This window comes from Toxotes jaculatrix, chromosome 1, assembly GCF_017976425.1.
Source record: "Toxotes jaculatrix isolate fToxJac2 chromosome 1, fToxJac2.pri, whole genome shotgun sequence".
NCBI classification, from domain to species: domain Eukaryota; kingdom Metazoa; phylum Chordata; class Actinopteri; family Toxotidae; genus Toxotes; species Toxotes jaculatrix.
This window is the reverse complement of record NC_054394.1, coordinates 17,116,532-17,138,423: the sequence shown is the minus strand read 5'-3', so window position 1 is coordinate 17,138,423 and position 21,892 is coordinate 17,116,532. Positions and strand designations below refer to the sequence as shown.

Below are 21,892 nucleotides of genomic sequence, written 5' to 3'. Positions count from 1 at the left end.
TTTTGTAAAAGCCTGCGTTAACATGGCGGGGTTGGGAGTGTGAGGGGGATGGGTCTCTGTTGACTTCTGTCTTCAGATCAAACAACCACAGTGGAGCTAAGAGGGGTAGATGCTCAGGATTAATTTGATTAAATGTGTCCACGGCGAAAAGATCTCATCCCGACGACGGTTTGTCTGCTGTCAAGCAAGAACAATATCGATCACACAGACGGGATTTTCCCTCTCTGTCTGAAAAAGAGAAGTGTAGTAAACAACATCCATGCATTTAATAAACGGAGTCGTTCAGATTCATCTAGAATTTGAGGCGTGTTGCTGTCAGTCGTGTAGAAGAAGACATAATTCAATGAATGTTTTTTGTTGGCAGTTAATTACTGCTGTTTAGCACCAGAACATCTGGCAACACTGCCAACACACAGTCATCCATCATGGCGCTCATAGACACTACTGTATATTTATGTGCAGGGATTTCCTGTAGACATTTCTTGAAAGCAAAGTTTGCCACAACATGGTCGATTGTGTAGTTGGTCGATTAGGAAATTGTTAGTTAGCTTTTCATTTCTCCATATCAAACCTGTCCACATATGTGTTCATCTGTTTGTGGGTTCTATGCAGCATCTTCAAAAGATCGTGGCTGAATAGAAACATTTTTGGATGTTTTTTTTCTGACAGATGTGGTTTTAATTTGATGCCCTGCTTCCTGCTCTGTTTAGTTTCTTCTTTGCTGAGTGCTGATGACTCACTGCCACAGAAGAAGCTCTGGATGTGTGATTTGAGGTTAAAGAGCATCACAGTATGCTTGTTTATCCATTACTTAGGAGATGATACTTTCATTCTGAAAGCAGGCATCTTGAAACAGACCTGCTGAAATTAGAAATAATGCAATTTGGTTGAATACAAAGTTATACAACTTTATTTTTATAGTATATTGATTTGTCCATTTCTGTGCCTGGATAATACGTTTGATTACGAATGTAAGTGTGCTGTGATGCTCAGTGTTTTTTCTTTCTTTTTTGTTTTTGTTTTTTTGTTTTTTTTTTGGAATTCTACTCCCAGTATTTGCTCTCTATCAGAACAGCAGTGCAATTGATTCCTTTTAACAAATGATTGATCTCAGGCTTCTGCAGCTTTTTGAACACAGAGGGGGATGGGACAGCTGTGTGTGTGACCTTAATGGCTTTTAGGATTTCCAGGAGGAACCACCGTCAAAGAGAGCATTTATTAACAAAAACAGCTAAACCAACTTAAATCATTATAAAATGCATACAGTTCTATTGGCTGTTTGGTTCGTTATTAAAGGCCTTATTGTAATTCGCACTGGGCCTCATTTGTTTGCTGCTCAGCTGGTGGCTGACAACAGCTCAGTTTCAGAGAAACCCTATCCACGCAGGATGTAGCTGTTCCACTCCACTCATCACCTTCCTGCAGCACTCAGCAGGTCTGTAGTTGAAGGTAATAGGCATCTCTGTTTTCTCATGTCCACTGCTTTTGACTGAGATGGATGGGTGTCCGAAATACATCACTATCTTTGGAAAGGGAGGGTGGTAATTCAGGAATATCATCTGGACAAAAGAGATTTCATTCTGTTCATTTTTTAATGAAAACTATTTTTATATTAATAATAAAAGACAACATGTTTGGAATAAAAACATGAATACTATACTTATGTGTTAATAGAAGCCATACATCTGGGCCAATATTCCCCTTATTGCCTTTTGGCAAATGTTCAATCTCTGGTGCTGAAGAAGTGTTACTGCAATACTACTATATCTTTATCTGTCTTATGTCCTATGTCTTAGTATGAGTTTTAGTAGGATGTTTGTGATTTTGAAAGTTTAACAAATTTTCACACCTCTTCAAGTCCTAAGATTCATTCATTCATTCATTTAAAAACCAGTTAAGATGTTATTTTTATTAACTTTAAGTCTAATACAATCCCTCAGAGTCCAGTTCAACACTTTTAAATTCTGTTTTTTTAATCCAACCAACATCAAACTCAAAGATACACAGTTTAAAATGATGTGTGACAAAGAAAAGAACCTGTAATCAGCAAATGTTGAAAAATTACAGAAACAATGAATCAGTTATCTAAAAAATTGTCAACAGCTGTTTAGCCGATCAGCTAATCAGTGAATTGACTAATCGTTTCAGTTCGACATCTGTTTATTGGGATTAATTGGGAGATAGTACATAACATCGCTACACTATGACATAAAGAAAAAACATTTCACAAATGTATTTCAGTTTGTCACGCATTTTTGCATACATAAAACGTCTTTAATTTGAGTTGTCTGTTTTGTTTTGTTGTTCTGTTTTTCTGCAGGTATCTCCTCTTTTGCAATCCAGCCTACGTCCATAGTGGTGACCGAAGGCTCAGTCGCAAGGTTTTCCTGCAAAATAAGTGCCCACCCTCCTCCCATCATCACTTGGGAGCTCAATCGGGTCACATTACCCCTTGCCACTGAAAGGTATGCACGCTGTTGTTTTTAGTTTAACTTTGTGGTATTTGTTTTTTGTAGTATATACTCTGTAACCGCTCTTAGGCATTATCAGTTGTTAGAAATATTGATGTGTATTTGCTCAATAATTGACAAAAGCTATATCATGTCTGTGTGTGTCTCTGTTATCCAGAATCACAGTCCTGCCCAGTGGTGTTCTTCAGATACAGGGGGTGCAACAGGAGGATGCTGGAAATTACCGCTGCATCGCTACCAACATTGCCAGCCGCCGCCGGAGCACGGAGGCCACCCTCACTGTCACCCCAGGTATGTCAGCTAGCTCTCTTTTGGTAAATGTATTCTATAAAGAGCATTAATGAACAGTATAGTCTATCACACAATTAATTATTTTATCACAGAAATTTTTAATTGTATAACTATACTAAGATTTTAGTAAGGTTGTTGGTTTGTGTCTCTCAAGCAGTTGTAGACTGATCAATAGTTTGTTGAAAGGCTTATTTATTTGCTGAGGTGACAGCACAAGGATAGTATTTTCACTTGAATATACAGAACAATGCACTGAGGCTGTCTCTTCCTCTCTTTCTTTGCAGCTCCCAGCCCCCAGCTTCCCCAGAGGCCACGTATCATTGCTGGGCCACAGAACATTTCAGTGTCGCTGCATCAGAGTGCCATCCTAGAATGCATGGCCACAGGCAATCCCCGACCTATCATCTCCTGGAGCCGAGCAGACAGCAAGTCTATTGATGTTTACAACACCAAAGTGTTGGGAAATGGCAACCTCATTATTACAGACATCAAGCCCCAGCATGGAGGAATCTACATGTGCAGGGCCACCACGCCCGGCACACGAAACTATACTGTCGCCTCAGCCAATGTCACTGTGTTAGGTAAAAATTTTCAGAATACTGACGTTTGGCTATGTATGCTTGGATTTTGTACTGGCATTCATAATACAAAAGCTTTGTATATGTATATATTTCTCATTGATGTTGTTCTTCCAAAGCGCCTCCCTCCTTGGTGGAGTGGCCAGAGAGCTTGACCCGTCCACGTGCCGGCACCGCTCGCTTTGTGTGCCAGGCTGATGGAGTTCCAACGCCTCAAATCACTTGGCTCAAGAACGGAGAGAAAGTTCACTCTAACGGTCGAATCAAGATGTACAACAGGTATCTTTCTCCACACTTGGAGGATAATTTGTGTGACCAAATAGATTCCCTTTCTGACATGTCAAATGTATTTGCTTCATTTGCAGAAAGATAATGAACAGGACCCCAACTCCTTTAACCATGAGACACTGTTGAGTCATTTAACAGCCATTGTTGACCAATTTAAAACAATTTGAATAAATAATTCACTACTTCAGTTTCCTTTCTGTTGTAGGAAAGGAAACTGAATAATTTAAAGCAGTGCAAATGGGGTTTTAGTCAGTTTCCCTGTAATTTGCTCCTGCTCCTTATTCAACTGTCAGTGCTTGTTAAAGGTAATTAAAGAACGACTGCACCCTGGTAAAGGAGCCTCAGGAGGAAGCCATCTGTTTGCATAATCTTCATCAGTGTGTGTGTGTGTGTGTGTGTGTGTGTGTCTCAGCAAACTGGTGATCAACCAGATCATCCCTGAGGACGATGCCATCTACCAGTGCCAGGCAGAGAACGAGCAGGGATCAGTCCTCTCCATGGCGAGGCTCATTGTGGTCATGTCAGAGGACCGGCCGAGCGCACCCAGGAATATCCGAGCTGACACGGTGTCGAGCTCTGCCATCCTTCTGGCTTGGGAGAGGCCTCTGTATAACTCGGATAAAGTTATTGCTTACTCAGTGCATTACATGAAGGCTGAAGGTGAGTGGAGTGTAAATAAAAAAAATGCTAAGGGACAACAAGGGAGGAACGAACCTATTAATTAACATTAAAGCATTTTATGACCAGGAACTTCAGTTTAGCCTCTTCCTGTCTGCAAAGTATAATCAAGGAGTTAACCCTGTGTTGTCAATGCTACTGTAAGTTGATGGGCAAAGGTTAAAAAAAAAAGTGGAGTACTCCTTTAAAATGAAGTAGAACAACGGCTTTTTCTTGACAAACAGGAGTTAGTCATCCATAGGCTGTAGCCCTGTGGATTTTCAAGATGCAGGGTTCCTTCCTTTTGACTGATAAAATGCAGGATGCAGACAAAACTATTCAGAAAAAGCACAAGGGTTGTAGTGTGGTAGCAGAAAAGCCTGAAAGCCTTTCAGCTTTCCTGGGAACCTGCTGACAACAAGAGTCACATTCAAACAATACAACATTTCAGAAAAAAACTCAAGCACTGCACTTAATTATAATGCCACTGACTTCCACTGGGGGTAGTGAGATGTACGGAATTCACCTAGAAAAAAAGGAGCACCTGCTGGATTTTGTTGGGGATAAAGAGGTTAAAATGAAAAGAACAAGTTGAACAAATTCTCTCTGTTTTATTCGTGAGTAACTGGCATCTGTCAAGGATTTTCTGCACTTGATTTAGATTTAGTGACGCAATCTCCCTGGTCTCAGTCACAAAGAATGACTGTTCGTTGACATTGACAAAGTATCAGACAGTACACTGTGCACCTGAGGTTGCAGACAGAGAGGCTTGACACTAAATGGAGGCTCTAATGAAAGGAGGAACTAATTAGTCTGTGTGATGGAGTGTCCAAAAGTGTTTATTCTGTGAGGGCAGAGGGAGAGTGTGAATTGGACAGGAAGGCAGACTTTGTTACACTTTTCAGGGAGGCTTACTGACGCATTTAAACTGGAGAATGCTTTTTTGTTAACTCTCAAGTACCTTGTTTACCAGGTCAGAAATCAGAGCAGGTATTTTTTTCCCCACAGGGCACAAATACATCTTTTGTGTGACACTGCACTAATTAGATCCCTAATACACAGAGGGTCTTTTGAAAAGTTAGTGCAAGTGAACATGAAGATGAATGTCAGTTTGTTTCATGCATGAAAAAGATTTGATACCAGAGGCAAAATTGTATTTGACCTAGGTGTTATAAAATAAGACAAAGTATATGGACCGTTGACTTGCCTCATTGAATGGACATTAACTGTTTTTCCACATGATAAAATCATGCACATATTCAATCATGAAAACATCCACACAAAAATATGTTACAACAGAATTAGCCATATTTTGACATATTTTTTTGGGTGAGTGAAGGGCAGGATTTTGATATCCTGTTTTTTATACTTTTACATTACAAAATGAATGCATGAATGTGAAAAACTGAAATACAAAATGCAAAATGGATATTTATCACAAAACTGGACAGATGGCTTTTTAGATTAAAAAAAAGCTTTTCATCCACAACTGCTGTTCGTTTGGTTTACATTGATAGAAAACTGTGATTATTTCAACTCTTTTTACGATGTTGTCATTTGTCCAGGATTAAACAACGAGGAATATCAAGTTGTCATTGGAAACGATACGACTCGCTACATTATTGATGACCTAGAGCCGGCTCGCAACTACACCTTCTATGTTGTTGCCTACATGCCGATGGGAGCCAGTCGTATGTCGGACCATGTGTTCCAGCACACGCTCGAGGATGGTGAGGAAAACTCCCAGTAAAGATCATAAACAAATAAATTCAATCTCACAGTGAATACAAAGTCAAAAACACGGAGGTGGTGGAGTAATTGATCTTTTAACAGTCTGTTAGAGTCTGTTATTCCAGTGGGAGCTCAGAGAATATTTGTTTATAGGATGTTTTAACTGTAGTGAGTGAGCTTTGTTGTCAACATAAGAAGCAATCAAATTATTTGTGTGCACAGTCTGTATACATGTATGTGTGTGTCAGTGTACATATGTGTCTGTATGTCTCATGCCCCTGGAGTGTTTTTGAATTCCAGGCAAACCTCATTTGTCCATGGTCTTGGCCTGTGGGTCAAAGGTTACTGTGTGTCTGTTCTACATGGCTTAAGTTATTAAGTGATATTACATAGGCTGAGGTCACCTTAAATAGGTACATTGGTCAGGAAATTGTAATCCACGTTTAATAAGGGAGAGGTAAATAGAATGACTAGTTGATCTTAGTCAATCATGAATGATCGTGGGAGTCAGATCTTCACATTAATATTTACACTTTAAAGCACAATGTGTGGCTGTATCATATCCTGAAGGTAGCTAATGTCACAGCTGTTTTCTCTACAAACTGCAGCCACCATGATTTATTTTGTCCTCCAGTTCTGGGGTCACTTTCCATTAGGGTGGGAGAAATGGATAAAATCCTATGCCATTGCAGTCCTGCTCACAGATTTCCAGCATTGCCCACAAGGGCCTAATACAACCAGAGATATTAATGAAATTGGTGTGGTGTAAATGGTTAACAAAATGATATTGTGTCACTCTAAATAGCTTCTCATCGCAGAGCCTTCATTTGTATCTAAACTTCTTTCCTTTGGACTAGTGCTGTATGTTGCAAATCTGAACACAGATGACATTTTTCATATTTTAACTGTAGCTCACATAATGTGCCATAATGTGGTGGGTTAATCATCTTAGTTTTCTCATAAAGCAGTTCTTTCAGTGTTAACCTTCTCGTTTTGCCTGTCCATAGTTCCCCTTCGCGCCCCCGAGCTCAGCCTCACCAGCCGCAGCCCCACGGACATCCAAGTGTCTTGGCAGCCTCTACCAGACAAGCTGAGTCGCGGCCGAGTCTCCGCCTATCGTTTGTCCTACCGCACCAGTGCTGAGAATACAGTCTCACAGGTAGAGCTAACTGGAGAGAAGACCCATCATCTCCTGGAAAACCTGCAGCCTGACACCATCTACCTTCTGCGTATTGTTGCTGCCACCAGCATAGGGTGGGGTGAGCAGTCTGCCTGGACGTCTCACCGCACTCCGAAGGCATCCAGTGCTCGAGGTACAACATTAGGTTAAGAGTTGCGTTTAGGATTTCTGAAATAGCAGTGTGTAACCGCTAAGATGAGGTGATTTTCAGAATTTCAGATGTTTCGGCGCATTGAGAAAATATTAACATTGACTCAGAAGAAGTAGATCCAAAAAGCTGAATTATCACTGAACTCCTCAATTTAAACCAAGAGACAGAGCAAAGAGAAGAGCTTGCTCTAATAATCTTGTTAAGGCATTGCGTTTGTTACTCTATGACCTTTGCCCTCCACTGTCAGTAACACTGGAAGGGCTTCAGTCATGGGTCATAAAGGGAGCGACTCAGGCCTCCGGGTGGGAAAGAGTATATGGCTGTTTAGAGCTACATCTGAGGGTTTGAGGCAGGGGGAGGGGAGGATTCATTTTTCCTGCCCATCTCTGTTGCCCCCCCTTCTCCAATTTAAACTTAGAAGTCTTTTATTGGAAAACTTCATTCTCCTCATTCCTAAAATAAAAACGTGTGAAATCACTCCCTTGACTGTTGTTGGTTGTCCCTGGTCTGCATTGAGTGTGAAACAGCTGGTGAGGCATCAGATGGTAGTTTCACTTTTCAAAGAAAAAGCTGGTCAGGAACTTCCTCTGCCCACCACATAAACACTGGAAACAGCTTAGAGGACAGTTTCCAATTTTCGAAGAACAAGTTCCTGTTTTCTGAAAAACATCAGTCATGCGGTTTTAATAGCAATGGCAATATCTTTGAAGTCTTGTTTGTTCTAAATTAATTTCAGGGAACATTAAGATAGTTTGCTGTGGCACAGAATGAAAGTGAAAAGCATGTCAGCAGCATTATTTATTTTGACTTATTTTCATCACATGGACGTTTATCCAGAGTGTATGTATTATCATGAAACTGAAAGGCCTTCTCTTAGTGTAGCACTCTAAATCCATCTTGTAGTATGGTTATCAAAATCTAAATATTTTTCTCAATCTCTTCTCTACAGTTCCTCTGGCTCCTGAGCTACATCTGGAACCTTTAAACTGCACCACTATTTTGGCGCGCTGGCAGTTGGCACCCAGAAACTCAGCTGGTGTGCAAGGCTACAGACTCTTCTACCACGAAGAGAGCCAGCCTGAGAACGCCCCGGTTCAGCTGCGTGCCTCGGATCATACACACACCATCGGAGGCCTTGGTAAGTTTTGTTTCAGATCATCTGCTTTACCTTCTGCCTCTGTGGAACCTGGTATATAGGACATTATACACATTATTTTCATGGTTTGCTTGTGAACACCATCACTCAACCACACGTAAGAGAAGCTTCGTATTGACACTGCAAGTTTCTGATTTTTTAAGATTTTTTGGCTTTCTGCTGCATAGATATATATCTTGTTATTGCTAGTGTTCAAGTGTGATGTGAAGAACAGTACACTGACCGTACAGTTACTAGAGCAACTGACTGCATTTAATATATTTTAATGTTAGTGATTAGCGATTATAATAGGTTGTTAGGCAGCTAAAGTAATTTTGTTCACGTCAGTATGTGAGGACACACACATAGAGGGATTTAAACATGCACCTACTTATTCATGCAAATGACCATCAAAGATTTTAAATTAAAACTTGCATGCCTTAACAGCCAGTTAAATTATTCAAGTTCACTAAGTCTTAGGTGTAATAGTTCATGGTGGACAAATTTGGTTAAAATCCGCAGCATCAGCATCACTTGGCAGCCAAGCTTATGAGTGATTAATTGGCTTAAGTCTTGTCATGTGTCAAACAGGGGTTCATGAAGCACCACATCCCACTTCCATGACCTTGCAACCTCTGTGAAGGGTTTCACTGTGTGTGTGTGTCATTTCAGCAGCTGCTGGGTGGTGTTTGGGGCATATCACAGCTCTTCTGGCCTTTAGGTCAGATTCATTTAGCCTTTTTTTTGTTTGAGAGAGGAACGAGGGCTCAGGCCAATGCAGTGGACAACTGACCATCTGTGGCCAGAGGGGGTCAACCAGGTGGTCAGCAGCTGACTTGTAAATCAGGAAGTTCAGTGCTGGAACGGGATCAGAAAGAGAGAAAGAAAGACGAGGAGAAACTATAAATTACTATAGGTGTTAACCCTAACTCCTGCAGACATTTAGTTAGCTAGATATGTAGTTCAACGGTTTAAGCAGTACTACTATTATATACACCCACTGTTTCTACTGATAATATTGACACTAATAATAATAAGTTATATTTTTATTCATTATCTTTTTCCATATTACTTAATTTTATTTCCATAGTGGTTGTATTGCTATATATAATAGGGAGTAGTCAGCAGATTTTAAAAGTTAACTTTTTTTTTTTTTTTTTGCTTTTTTAAACAATTGCTCTTTCTTGCCTTATCAGATCACTCTGGATATTAAATAAATGTTCTGGGAGGAAGAGGAAGCTGCAGTAAAAGATGATAAATATTAAGCCAATCAGTAAGATTAGCATCAAACCTCAAAAATAGAGCTATAGCGGAATAAAAAAAGAATGATCTTTTTGTTCCTCTTTGATAAAGGAGCTTTGCAGGGCTGTGTTTTGAAGAGAGGAAAGCTGTTTTGTGGAGGCTGATTTATTATGTGTTTTATGACTGCTTTGAGCAGTGTTGCTGGAGGAGCATTGACATCAAAGACTCTCATTGTGTTTGGCTTTGAGAGCCACAAAGATAGTTTATTAGCCAGGACTTTAAGGAAATGCAGCCTCTCACCAACTGAGCTGTAGGCCAAACAATGAGCATGTCTTGTGAGCTCACTGTTTGGCAGTTCTGAGATTTCTTTCTCATGAATTAGCTGCAGCACTGTGCTTGAGGAGAGAGGTATAAAGTGAAGCATCAGATCTCATGTGTACTTCCTTCTTCAACACATTATTTTTGATATTATTACAGCTGCACGATTAATCAAAGGCAAGACAAATCTATTGATATGGCACAATTCATATAAGAGGCAGTTTGACAATGCTTTAGGTACATTTAGATTTTAAGGGAAATTGAAGCAGCACTTTAAAAATGCTAAGTGTTTAAAGCTACAGTAGCACAAATGGAGACAAGTCATGAAGTCAGTGAACTCACTCAATAATGTCAGTTACAAAGCAACATCTACTGTAGCTTAAGTTTGTTAACTTTATCTAATATTAGCCATCATCATTATTGTACTATTTCATTATGAATTAATGCAGTGACGCAGCCTAACAGCTATTAATGTTGAAATCTCCTACCAGTTAAGCACTTGAGCTGAACGGACAGAGAGGACAGGGCTTTGGTTTGTACAGATTTCTCTGTTGTACTGTTACTGACATTAATGAGCAGAACAAGGTCATCCTGTGATGATAATATCACAAAGCTTTGTAATTTATATACACGTGGCTCCTGTTTCCTTCACATTTATGCCTCAGTCATCAAGTTGCACAATATTTTGGTCTTCTCCCCCTGCGATGACAGAATATTGTACTGTTCAGATCACTTCTGAGGCATTATTTGCAGTTTTTTAACTACATATTGGAGTTTTGAAGCAACAGATTATCTAATTCAAGATTGCACGTTTTGTCCTCAAGACGACCAAATGCTGAGTGTTGATTTTTCTCAGCAGGGGATCTCGGCAAATTAAATCTGCTTGTACTGTAAATGGCATTTCCTATAATTGCTGCAACGTTGTACACAGCATCCATCCCTTTTTTGCCAATAACATTGATTTCTGAACTATCAGCTGTGTCAAAAGTGGATACTGTTGATTCAGCTCTGTGTACAGTTGTGAAAGGACATGCTCCGAGCTGGCGGTTAAATTATCACTTATGATGATCCAAATGATTGAAAGCACACCCTGAGGGACAGGAATGTGTGTGAGAGGCTCCGGTTGGGTATAAATGACACAGTGATGTGACCTTTCCTTGCATGTGTATTCTCTGCTTGGCCCATGAGAAGAACATGTAGGCATAGTTGGAGTTTAAATACCTCTCATACCTGTTGGCACCAGGCAGCACTGTGTGCACAACTGTAGATTTATCTCACAGCTGCAGGCCATCTTGCATGTTCTCCACTCCTTTCATTAAGCATGAGGCAAAGCGTGCTGGGTGTGAAAACTACATTTGTATTCTGGCCATCATTGTAAAAGATCATTTTGTGTTTAACCTGTGTGTGCGCGTATGTGTGTGTTGATTTGCGTGAGTAAGGGCAAAAGAGAGAGGGAGAGAGGGGGAGGAGAGAGAGATGATAGATGCTGGTGTGAGGGTTCATGCAGGAGTTGACATTTATGGCCCCTGTTCAGGCCTGGCTTGCTGCGGCCTGGGGGGCCTTTCACAGGGATGAACAAAACCTCAGAGGCCAACAGGATCTGCATTTTGGTTGTAAAAAAAAAAAAAGGGTGACCACAAATGGCTCAAATATACCCTTTAATACAAACAGCATAGTTTATGGGAGTAAGGCCACGTGAGATTTATCCCAGTGGGAAGGACAGGAAAATGTCCACTCAAGGAATGGCTTCTAAAGCAGAAGGCAGCACTCTAAGAGTATAACATGTTCTAATGCAGCCACATGTTTGTTTTGTAACTTTAGTTTCAGTGCAGTGTCAGGTAATGCTGAAACAATTAGCTATTTTTTGGCAATATATTTCCAAATATTAGCATTTCCAGCTTGTTAAATGTGAGGTTTTACTGCTGTTTGTTTTATATATCATTGTAAAATGAACATCATTTGGTTTGGGAGCTGTTGAACATAAGACATTTGACAATGTTAACTTGTTGTTATATGCAATTTTCTTTTCAAACAATGATTAATCATAAAAATAGTTGACAGATTGTTATTAAATATAAACATTAGATTCAACCCTAATATCAGGATCTTATGGAAAAGCATAATGTGTCTGACCAATGATGTCAACTATTTTGTTAGCTGTGGTGGAGAGTAATTGCTTAGTACACTGTCTCTTTTAAGTAGTTTATGATATGGATGGATAAGTAACATTTAGTTTGTTTCTCATTTTGCTGTTGTTTGAGGACACCACCAACATATAATAACAAGTGATTTTGGTCACATTATAATGTTATTGAGCCTCAGGTGTCTGCTTCAGTGTGGGTGAAAAACAAACTTGTCCACTGAGTTTTCTCTTATTAGGACGCTGTGTCACCACCTATTAAGTGGCATTTTATTTCGACTCTTGGCGTTTCCCTGTTTTTCCACTCACTTCCTCTGCGTGACCCTCCCCCTTTAGAGAGAGCCCTGTAACCCCTCCTTTTGCAGGATTTGGCTTGCCAAGATTCCATGTCAAAGGTCGTGGCCCAGATGTCACAGCTTCCCCCCTCTCAGAGCTCCTCTCTCGCATAATTACGGCAGGCCCATTGTATTGTGGGGCTGGGTAGAGGTGCATACTACATGCCTGCTCCTCTTTAGAGGTGGACAGGCTTAACAAACTGCACAGAAACTCTGGATAACAAGGTGGACATTGTGCAAAAATGATGTTCCTTCAGATTTTGTTTGTCTATAGCAACAAGAAACAGAACTGTGTAAATGTTTTCATGCTGATCATCTCTCCGTTTAGGCTTTGCATGGAAAACATTTATCTACTCTGCACAGAGACTTCTGCCAGTAACTCATGATACAGTTTACATCGGTGATTAGTATGTTAGTATTTTTTTCTCGCTCTTAATTGTCTTTGCAAAAGAGCAGTGAGAATCCACATGCAAAAAAAAGAGGCTCATCTCATATTCCACACCCATGACCCCAGATTCTTTCAAAGTTTTATCTCAGCCTGACCTACTGGCCCTGGTCTGGCTCCAGTGAAACTCCTCAGGGCTGCATGGGGGTGGAAGTAGCTCGACTTCATCCTTCCTAAACTCTACCCTCCATGGACACAGATTCATCTCCTGTGGTCTACATCTTCTCTTGATTCCCTAAATGTTTCATACTTACATAGAGGCTTGTTTATTTTCTGCAGGACTAACAGAAATTTAACTAGTAATAGGCTAGATTTTGTGTTAATTTGTGCCAAATTCACATTTGAACTACACTTCTGTAGGCGTTCCCATAATCAACATGCCTGCAAGAAATTGTGCTAAACTGACATCTAGAGTTCAGCTATTTGTCAGTTAATATTCTCAAACATCAAACATAATTTTCATAGCACAGTAACAGGAATGGGCAGTGCTACTGCTCTCTCCTATTTAAAACTCTGACTAACTTTCACATCAGAAAATAACAGTGCATGTTACATGTTGTCATCAAGATATACTTTAAATTTACTGGCAGTAAGAGTTGACAGATATGACTCACAATACTGATATTGTAAGCAATATTTAAAGTGGACCCTCATTATTATTCTTTTAAGGGTAAAAGGGACATTTGGTCAGAGGGCTTTTGTTCCGGAGAGGGTCTTCAGGGTCACTGGGGCTTGCAACTGCTGTTGACCATCAGTGGTGTCCTTCCCAGGGGATTTTGTCCGTCGATTTAACCCCTAGATTCTGGACCTAAATAGGAGTGGCCACTGACCACTGACCAGCAGGCCTGACTGGGGCTGGAGAAAGGTCCCTCTTATTTGCACTGAAAAGACTCTGACAGGGTGATGGATCGTGGAGCTCTTGTGTCCTGCTGCAGAAACTGACCAAAGGACTCACGGCACTGAGCATCTGTCGCACTGCCTCACCTCACGTTCCCACCACACCATCAAACTCAAAAAAACCACACTGACCCCACACCCACACAGCCCTGCTCTCTTTCATGTAGCACCCCTGCTTCCTGTTGACTGTAGTAATCACATTGTCATCTGGCACCGTGTCACAGCCCGTGTTGAATTATTACACTCAATTCAGAGTGATGGTGAAATTAAATCTCTGCGAAGGTTACCTGATCCAGATCAGAGACTGACGTATTTTACAGCAAGAGCTTTGGATTTTTTCCATATTTTTATGATGTCATTTATTTACACATTATGGTTTCTCTCTTTTTCTCAATGAAGACCCAAGAAAGAAGTACCACGTTAAACTTCTGGCTTATAATTTTGTTGGAGATGGTTACCAGGCAGACCAGACTATCAGCACCCCTGGATGTGTCTGTAAGTGTCAAAATACACTATACTTGAAAACATATTTTTTTCAGTGTGCCTGCAGCGTGATGATGTCGCTTGTATTTGCGATAAAACAAAGTGGGGAAAATAACATTCTCAATGTGTCTCTCAGCCGTTCGAGATCGCCTGGTTCCCCCTCCACCTCCTCCACACAATGTGTACACCAAGACCAACAGTTCGACCGCTGTGTTTCTACACTGGGGCCGACCAGCCTTCACCTCCAGCCACGCAGTCAACTACACTGTCCGCTGCAACCCAGTAGGCCTGCAGAACGCCTCCCTGGTGCTCTACCTGCAGACGTGAGAATTTCTTCTTAATACATGACTACTATTCATTTAAAGTTGCATTAATCGTTGTTTTGGCCCCTTGATAGCAGAGAGCAGAACTAATATACTGATAAGTGCATCTTGCATAAAGTCATGGAAGCTACTGTTTGTTACTCTCCTGTCTGGAGAGGAGGGTTTTCAGGGAAAGTGAAACCAAATGTATAACACATGCTACTGTGTGTTTTGTGTGGCTGACTGCACAATGGTTTGTTTCTTATGCCAAAGTTCAGCCTTTATCTTAACACATATTATTGACAGTTATGTGACATTTCAGCAGTAGTGCATTATCGCAGCCTAAAGTCAGCTGAGTCACATCACCCGAAGTGTTTCATTACAACTCTTAACAGCATGAATAGTTTCCTCAAACATGCTGGGGAAAGTTTTCAGGTCACCAATATCTCTGTGTTGTTGCTCCTCTCTCCCTGCCAGCACAGCTCCATATCACCATCTGCTGGCCATTATTAAAGGGGCAGTTCATTCCAAAATCCAAGTCAGCTTAAGAAGAGTGGAGTCAAAAGAGACTTGTTTGCTGAAGTTGCTTTGACCTAAATGCCATTGAATGTTTTTTATTAGTATGACCTGTTCAACCGACATTTCTAAACCTTAGCAAATCACACTAAGCAAGCATGCATCTTTTGACTGAACTTGTCCTTTAAGTGCCTGTTGTGTCTCTGTTCTGCAGGAGTGAGCAGAGCCTCCTTGTGCGAGATCTGGAGCCCAATACCAAATATGAATTTGCTATTCGCCTTCATATCGATCAGCTGTCCAGCCCCTGGAGCCCTGTAGTCTATCAGAGCACTTTCCCTGAAGGTGAGCACAAAAACATTTTAACATAATGTGTTGTATATATTCTATATAAAGTGCACAGTAAGTGTGTTTTTACATGCTTTTTAGAGGTTACACTAAAGATGATGTTGCTGTTTTGAATCAGGACGTCGTTTTTAGAATTATTTCTTCCTTCTTTCCTCCAACCTTGTTGTCAGCATGAACATTATAAAGTTGCTTAGATTTGTCTGAAGAAAGCTTCCTATTTATAGTATTTTTTCTGTATTTTTATTTGACCTTATTCTTATCATCCATCCACACACAGCTCCCATGCTGCCCCCTTCCAACGTGAAAGTGACTCTGATTGAGGAGGACACAGCGCTGGTTTCATGGAAGCCCCCAGATGAACCCAACATAGCTGTGACACACTACACCATCCTGTACGCTTCAAGAAATGCATGGATAGCTGGGGAATGGCAAGTGCTGCAAAGAGAAGGTAAGGAGGAGAGAGGAAAGAGATGCATACAGAAAGAGATTATACAGGTGTCCAGGGGAGGGGGACACACAAAGCCTCTCTCCTGTTCCCAGACAAATGGTCCATTGGAAATCAGTAACTAATTTCATCGTTCAGTCCATGTCTCTATTCATTGTGGTCTCTGAATAGTGCCAAGACAAGTTGAGCTTACTGCTTTTGTCTTATAGGTAAAAGGACGGTTTGGTTTATTGACCCTTTTCACAAAAAGACCACAGATTCTGATCAAAGTGCTGCAATGTTGGTTGCAATTAGTTCTCTCCTTTTGATCCTGTGTGTCCTTTAAACTTTAATTCTTAGTGTGAATGATCAAAAAAAAGGCACCTCACATATTTTTAGTTTGTTTGTGTGTTAGTTCTCATCATGGAGAAACTTCATGTACTTTGTTACCGTACACAGTTTCTAGTTGCTCTGTAAACAGTTTCTTGAAACCATGTTCAGGCATAACTGTGTCCATGACTATGTCAAGGGCAAGAGAATGGAAGATGTTTTTTCACTTTCACTGTATCATTTACTGCAGACATTTTATGTTCAGGTCTAAATGGGTTAGTTACTCTAAAGCAAGATTCCCAGTTTCCTGTGAAGTTGTCTATAGAAAAATGCACTGCAATAGTTTGACAGTTATCTTGGAGCCAGTTATCTTTTTGTTTTCAAATTTATGCTTAGAATAGGGATATTACATTTTTTATCATCAGTGGCAATTGTGTTAAAAATATAGTGACCTTTTAATGAGCATGCTCATTAACATATAAACTGTAAGTAAGATCTGTTCATAGAAATATGACACGTTTGATATGATTAAGGCACAAAGAAATAAAATCAAGGTGGAGAGTTTAGAGAATCAACATCCTAAATCAGCATCATACAATATTTTACCACCAACCAAAAATAAAGTAAGAAGTCTTGGTAAAGCAAACATTTTTCTCAGAAGCAAGCATTAGTAACTCTTAAAGCTGTTGTTGTATCTGCTTTGTGAGTCAGTGTAGGTGTTTTTAAGAGCAGATGACCCCAGAAACACACACAAAAAAGACACACAACTTTCCCTCTGCCACTGGCGAAGGGGTCAAAAGTGAAGCCGCTCACAAAGCCCCTCCAGCTCAGCCCTGCCCCCTGTCACCTCAAAATGAACACCCAACCCCCTTCAGCCTCTGCTGGGACACTGGTGGTTTGGAGACTGGGTGGTATTGGCTAAGGGAATGTGTATAGCCATGAGCCCCAGACCCCCCGCTCCCCAAGAAGAGGTTTTTATGTTTGTCTTTCACAAAGTCCTGTTTGCCACAGGTCTCTTGGCAATAAAGCAAATAAATCCATTTCCCAAAAGGTCAAACTATTCCTTTACATATTAACAATAAATGCAGTTAAATGTCCAGATGTAATTTGTGATTAAAAAAAAACCCAGATACCTGAGAAGTTTTTTGTTTTTCTACATCAAACTACAATTTTCAATGCCAAGAATAAACTTTCACATTCTTTAACTGTCCGAATATTATTTCTACATCTTCAAAATTGGTTTCATTAATAAAAGGAGTAGATGTGCAGTTAATTCACAATGTGCAGTTAAACTCTAGAGTTCTAACCACCAATCTAACCAACAGGGACCATCACCATGGCTCTGCTGGAGAACCTGAGGCCTGGTCAGGTTTACTTGGTGAAAGTTTCTGCATCTAACAACATGGGTGATGGACCGTTTTCTCACACAGTGGAGCTGACAGTACAGCCAGATCTGTCCTCCGACCCCCGGCTATCCCATGGCTCCACGCACTCCACAGGTCAGTGCCATCAACATTGTCCTGACAGAATGACATGATATCCTATGATGGGAGACTGTTGAAGTTCCTTTTTGAAACGGAAATATGGCGATAGCAAGGTATACAGTAATTGGACCGTGTTGTCTTCACCCTTCACAGCCTTTTCTGACGGCTTCTACCACCTGGATGAAAAATCTATGACAGGGATTACTGTGGGGGTCTGCATCGCTCTCATCTGCATCATCATCTGCGCTTTCATCATCGTCTGCAGAGGCAAAAACAGGTACTTAGTATGTAGGAACACAGGAAAAGCCCAAATTCCTCAAGTATCCTCTTTCTGTAGTGACATCATGTATGATTCCCTCCAGGAAATTTTCAGCTGTTAAAACGTACAGAGGCGGAGTGAGCACATCTGCCTCAGCTGCAGGACATCTGGGCTCTGACGGACAAGCTGAGAACGCTGATGTGACTGTGCCAATGATGAGTCAGAACCATTTCATTGATGCCAAGGTACTGAACACGTATTACAGTACATAACATGCTCACTGAAATCCTGATAAAAACCTTGAAATTATGTTTTGTCAGGCCTGGAAAAGGTTGAGAAATTTGTTAAAAAATATTATAAATTTGGGAAACATTAAATTGTAAATAAGGACACTGATCATAAAAATCTGTTAACCATAATAATAATAATACAGTCTTATGACCACAAAAATTTGATATTAAATGGAAAATAGTTTGTGGACCCTGAAGTAATCAGAACTATTTAAAATGTAGTTGTAAGAGTAGTAAAGTTGCTGGAATTTGTATCCATTTAATCATGTTCATCATAGTCCATAGTGGACATGGCTTTGACCTATTCATACAACAAACAACATTTCTTTCATTTGTAGGGTGGAACAAATCTCATGATCAATTATCTCGGTCCTGTTCAGCCCAGTGCAGAGAGGAAAAGGAAATGGTTTTCCTTCAGCAATAATGTGAAAAAGGACAGTAAAGCAGTACAGGTAAGTTTATGAATGATGAGTCCTGTTTGTTAACTTCAAGTAGGGTGTAGGGTAGTAGGGGAAAAAAAAAACCCAATGCAATGCTTGCTCAGTGTTTGTAAATTACAAGCTTCTCTCTTGCCCTGAGTTGAGCCTCAAAGTGCATAAAAACCTGGCTAAAAAAAAAAAAAAAAGATTGCAGACCCTCAGCAAACCTCAGCCGTGGCTCTAACTCTGACCATAACCATTTAGAGCCTAAACCTAAAAAACTATTTAATTGGTGTTTTTTTTTGGAGGTTGTACTCTGCCTGGGAGTAAGCACTACATAGGTTAGTTCAGGTCAAGAAGGCAATAATATGCTCCTCAAGATCTCCTTCTTATTTGATAATTATAAAGCCACTGTAGGTGAGAACCATGAAGGAAGTCAGGAGGATATGGAGGATTTTGTGCAGGTTTTTATCTTGGGAAATGTTACTCTAAAAGCAATAAAATTAAGAGGAAAGGAAACATTTGGTGAGTAGTAAACATAAATACTTCTTCCAGAAATTATAGACATTATAGACTATAAACACTGGAAATTGTTTCAAAATGATTTCCAAAGCTCCCACTGGTAACTTAGATGATTGTATGCAAAGGCAGACTAAGATCTTTTTCTGCAGGTTTGTGTATAACATTAAAACGGGTTTCATTATCTGTAAAACTGTAAAACCGAGCCATAAACACGCAGATAACTGGAGGAACACTTTCTCTGTGCTGCAGAATATGAGACATGGCTCTACCTCCTACCAGCCCGGCACCACAGTGTTGACCTACGAGGAGGAGCTGTCTACTTCTGCAGACCAGCCCATCACCCTGCAGGCCCTGCTCGGGCGTCCCGGCGACACAGAGGGATCTTCTAACAGCGAGAGCAGCCACGCAACCGGTGACTCAGGTCGCTACTCTCACGATGAGACAGAGATGACCAACCTGTCGTCTGGTGCTAGCAGCCGCCCGCCGTCTCTGACAGCGGAGGACAGCAGCGGCTCGGACTGCAGCTGCCCCGCTGGAGAACTGAACGAGCTGTCGGAGGAGAGTCAGGCTGACCTGAAGTTAATGGAGTCTGTGGAGAACAGCCCCTGTCAACATGAAGCCCAGGGCAGTTCTCAGTCTGCACTTTCTCTCTAAGTGTGTGTCAGTTTGTGTGCATGAGTTTGTGTGTGTGCATGTGGATGACTGTGTGCGTGTGAGTGTGAAGGCAGTGGTACACTCTTTGTTTATTTACATTCCATAACAGAAAAATGAAAGGAATAGTTGAGCCTTTAGGGACATGCGCTTATTCACTTTCTGGCTGGGAGTTAGAGGAGAAGATTAATACCTTTCTACCAGTCTGGTAAATATGAAACAGCTGGTTAACATAGCTTAGCCCAAAGACTGGAAATAGAAACAACAAGCCTGGCTCTGTCCAGTAACAAGGTAACAAATTCTGCTTGCCAGCATCTCTAAGGCTCAATAATTACAATTAAAAATAAGTATAAAGAATCACAACAAATTCTGGTTTTACAGGGGTTATGTGTTTCCTTGGCTGTTTCTTGTCCCGGTGCAGGAAAGCTAACTGACTGCTGCTGTAGCCTCACATTAAACATAGACATAGACGACAGCGTTATCAATCTTCTCATGTAACTCTCGCCAAGAAAGTGAGGGAGTGTCCCTTCCAAAATGTTGAACTCTTCCTTTAACTATGTAGCTTCTGCCAAGAAATACAGGAAATACAGCTGACTTGACTAAAATTCTTCAACATCGCCCTGCCTGAATGTCAGTGTGAGAGGACTGTAAGGATGAGAGAGAGAGAGAGAGGGAGAGAGAGAGAGGTGTAAAGAAACAGAGAAAGACTTTTTTATTTTTAACGTTTATCCTCTTTAGTTCCATCACACAAAGAACAGGAAGCCAACAAAAACCTTTCTTACAGGACAAAATGTTGGCACAGAAGGTCGTTTGATTTCCTTTACTTCTTTCTTTTTCTTTTAATGAATGTCTTGTTTGTCGTTTTCTCTTAATTTGTGCGTGTATGTTTTCGAAAAGAGAAATCTCACCCACCATGAATGTTAAAAAAAAAGATTGCCAGAAATGTGAAAAAAAGTGACATTTCTGACATTATTTAAGAGAGTTTATCACTGGAGCGAAAGGGAAGCTTTGAGTCCTTTTCGCTGATTATCTACCTCGGTTTACCTCCTGGTAAACTTCCCACTGTATATTTAATAACTACTTATACCTTCGTTATGTGATGAGCTGCTTCGGTTACATAACATTTTATACTTCCTGATGACTTTTTGACTGTCATCCCATTTTGTCTTTTTCCCTTGCTTTGTTCTGATTTACTGGATGGCGAGGGCGCTGCAGCTTTCTCCTCCCGCTCCACCTGTTGTGTGGACTGAAGGACGTAAAACACACATACAGTTTGTTATTTATCTCCTCAGATGTTGCTGAGGTACTGAGCCAGTATTAATTTTTTTTTTGTTCATTTCGTCCATTATTGAGTAATGGTGTGAAAGAAATAATGAATGTCTGTTTTTGTTTTGTATGTCAGTGTGCAGCTGCCCTTGCTATTCCTGTTTTATACTACCTCGTTTAAGAATTTATTTTATTGTCTTATTGTTTTCCTAAACTCAGGGAACAAGGTTTAGTACATTTGAAAAGTCATGTAGTGTTACATGGTGAACTGACAGGGTATCTTCTCAGTACTAAACTGTTGTAGTGTGTAATTTCCTGCTAGAATATGCTATGAATGTATCTCTGACATTGTGTGCCAGTAGCTCAGATGTTTGTGCTGCCCCTCCCCGCAGATGGACCCCCCTCTGTAGCTTCTCCTCAGGTCTTAGGAAGTCTGTTTTTTTTACAACAGACCCTTTTGTTTGTTGACTTCTTCCTTTTTATTCGCGTAAAGATTTACACCCGAAGTGCTTGCAGTGGCATGTCAGTACAGAAAAGCTTTATAATTGGCCTTAATGTGGAAAGTATCCCTCAGATGCTGAAACCAAAGCCTAATCTTTTTGAGGGAGAAGCTCCACATGAGGATGCGACACATGAAGAATGATTGTAGTAAAAGCAATGGAAGTGTTTAATCAGAGATGGAATTGAAGAATTGAATGAACACCACAAAAACAAATCTATATTTTTGTTAGAAGACGTACTA

At 40.6% G+C, this 21,892-nt stretch overlaps 1 protein-coding gene across 1 annotated transcript in view; it reads left to right on the top strand.

Annotated features, from left to right (window-relative positions):
- prtga (protogenin homolog a (Gallus gallus)) overlaps positions 1-20,326 on the top strand; it is a 29,396-nt gene extending 9,070 nt beyond the window's left edge. Inside the window, exons 3-19 of the mRNA XM_041037073.1 lie at positions 2,321-2,465; positions 2,629-2,762; positions 3,047-3,343; positions 3,460-3,619; positions 4,041-4,288; positions 5,851-6,015; positions 7,024-7,329; positions 8,297-8,485; positions 14,259-14,354; positions 14,479-14,665; positions 15,375-15,502; positions 15,783-15,953; positions 17,585-17,758; positions 17,897-18,020; positions 18,106-18,247; positions 18,631-18,744; positions 19,483-20,326. Coding sequence (XP_040893007.1) covers positions 2,321-2,465; positions 2,629-2,762; positions 3,047-3,343; positions 3,460-3,619; positions 4,041-4,288; positions 5,851-6,015; positions 7,024-7,329; positions 8,297-8,485; positions 14,259-14,354; positions 14,479-14,665; positions 15,375-15,502; positions 15,783-15,953; positions 17,585-17,758; positions 17,897-18,020; positions 18,106-18,247; positions 18,631-18,744; positions 19,483-19,887 — 3,185 coding nt within the window. The 3' untranslated portion in view covers positions 19,888-20,326. The remainder of the gene's footprint in view (positions 1-2,320; positions 2,466-2,628; positions 2,763-3,046; positions 3,344-3,459; positions 3,620-4,040; positions 4,289-5,850; positions 6,016-7,023; positions 7,330-8,296; positions 8,486-14,258; positions 14,355-14,478; positions 14,666-15,374; positions 15,503-15,782; positions 15,954-17,584; positions 17,759-17,896; positions 18,021-18,105; positions 18,248-18,630; positions 18,745-19,482) is intronic.
- Positions 20,327-21,892: the final 1,566 nt, after the last annotated feature.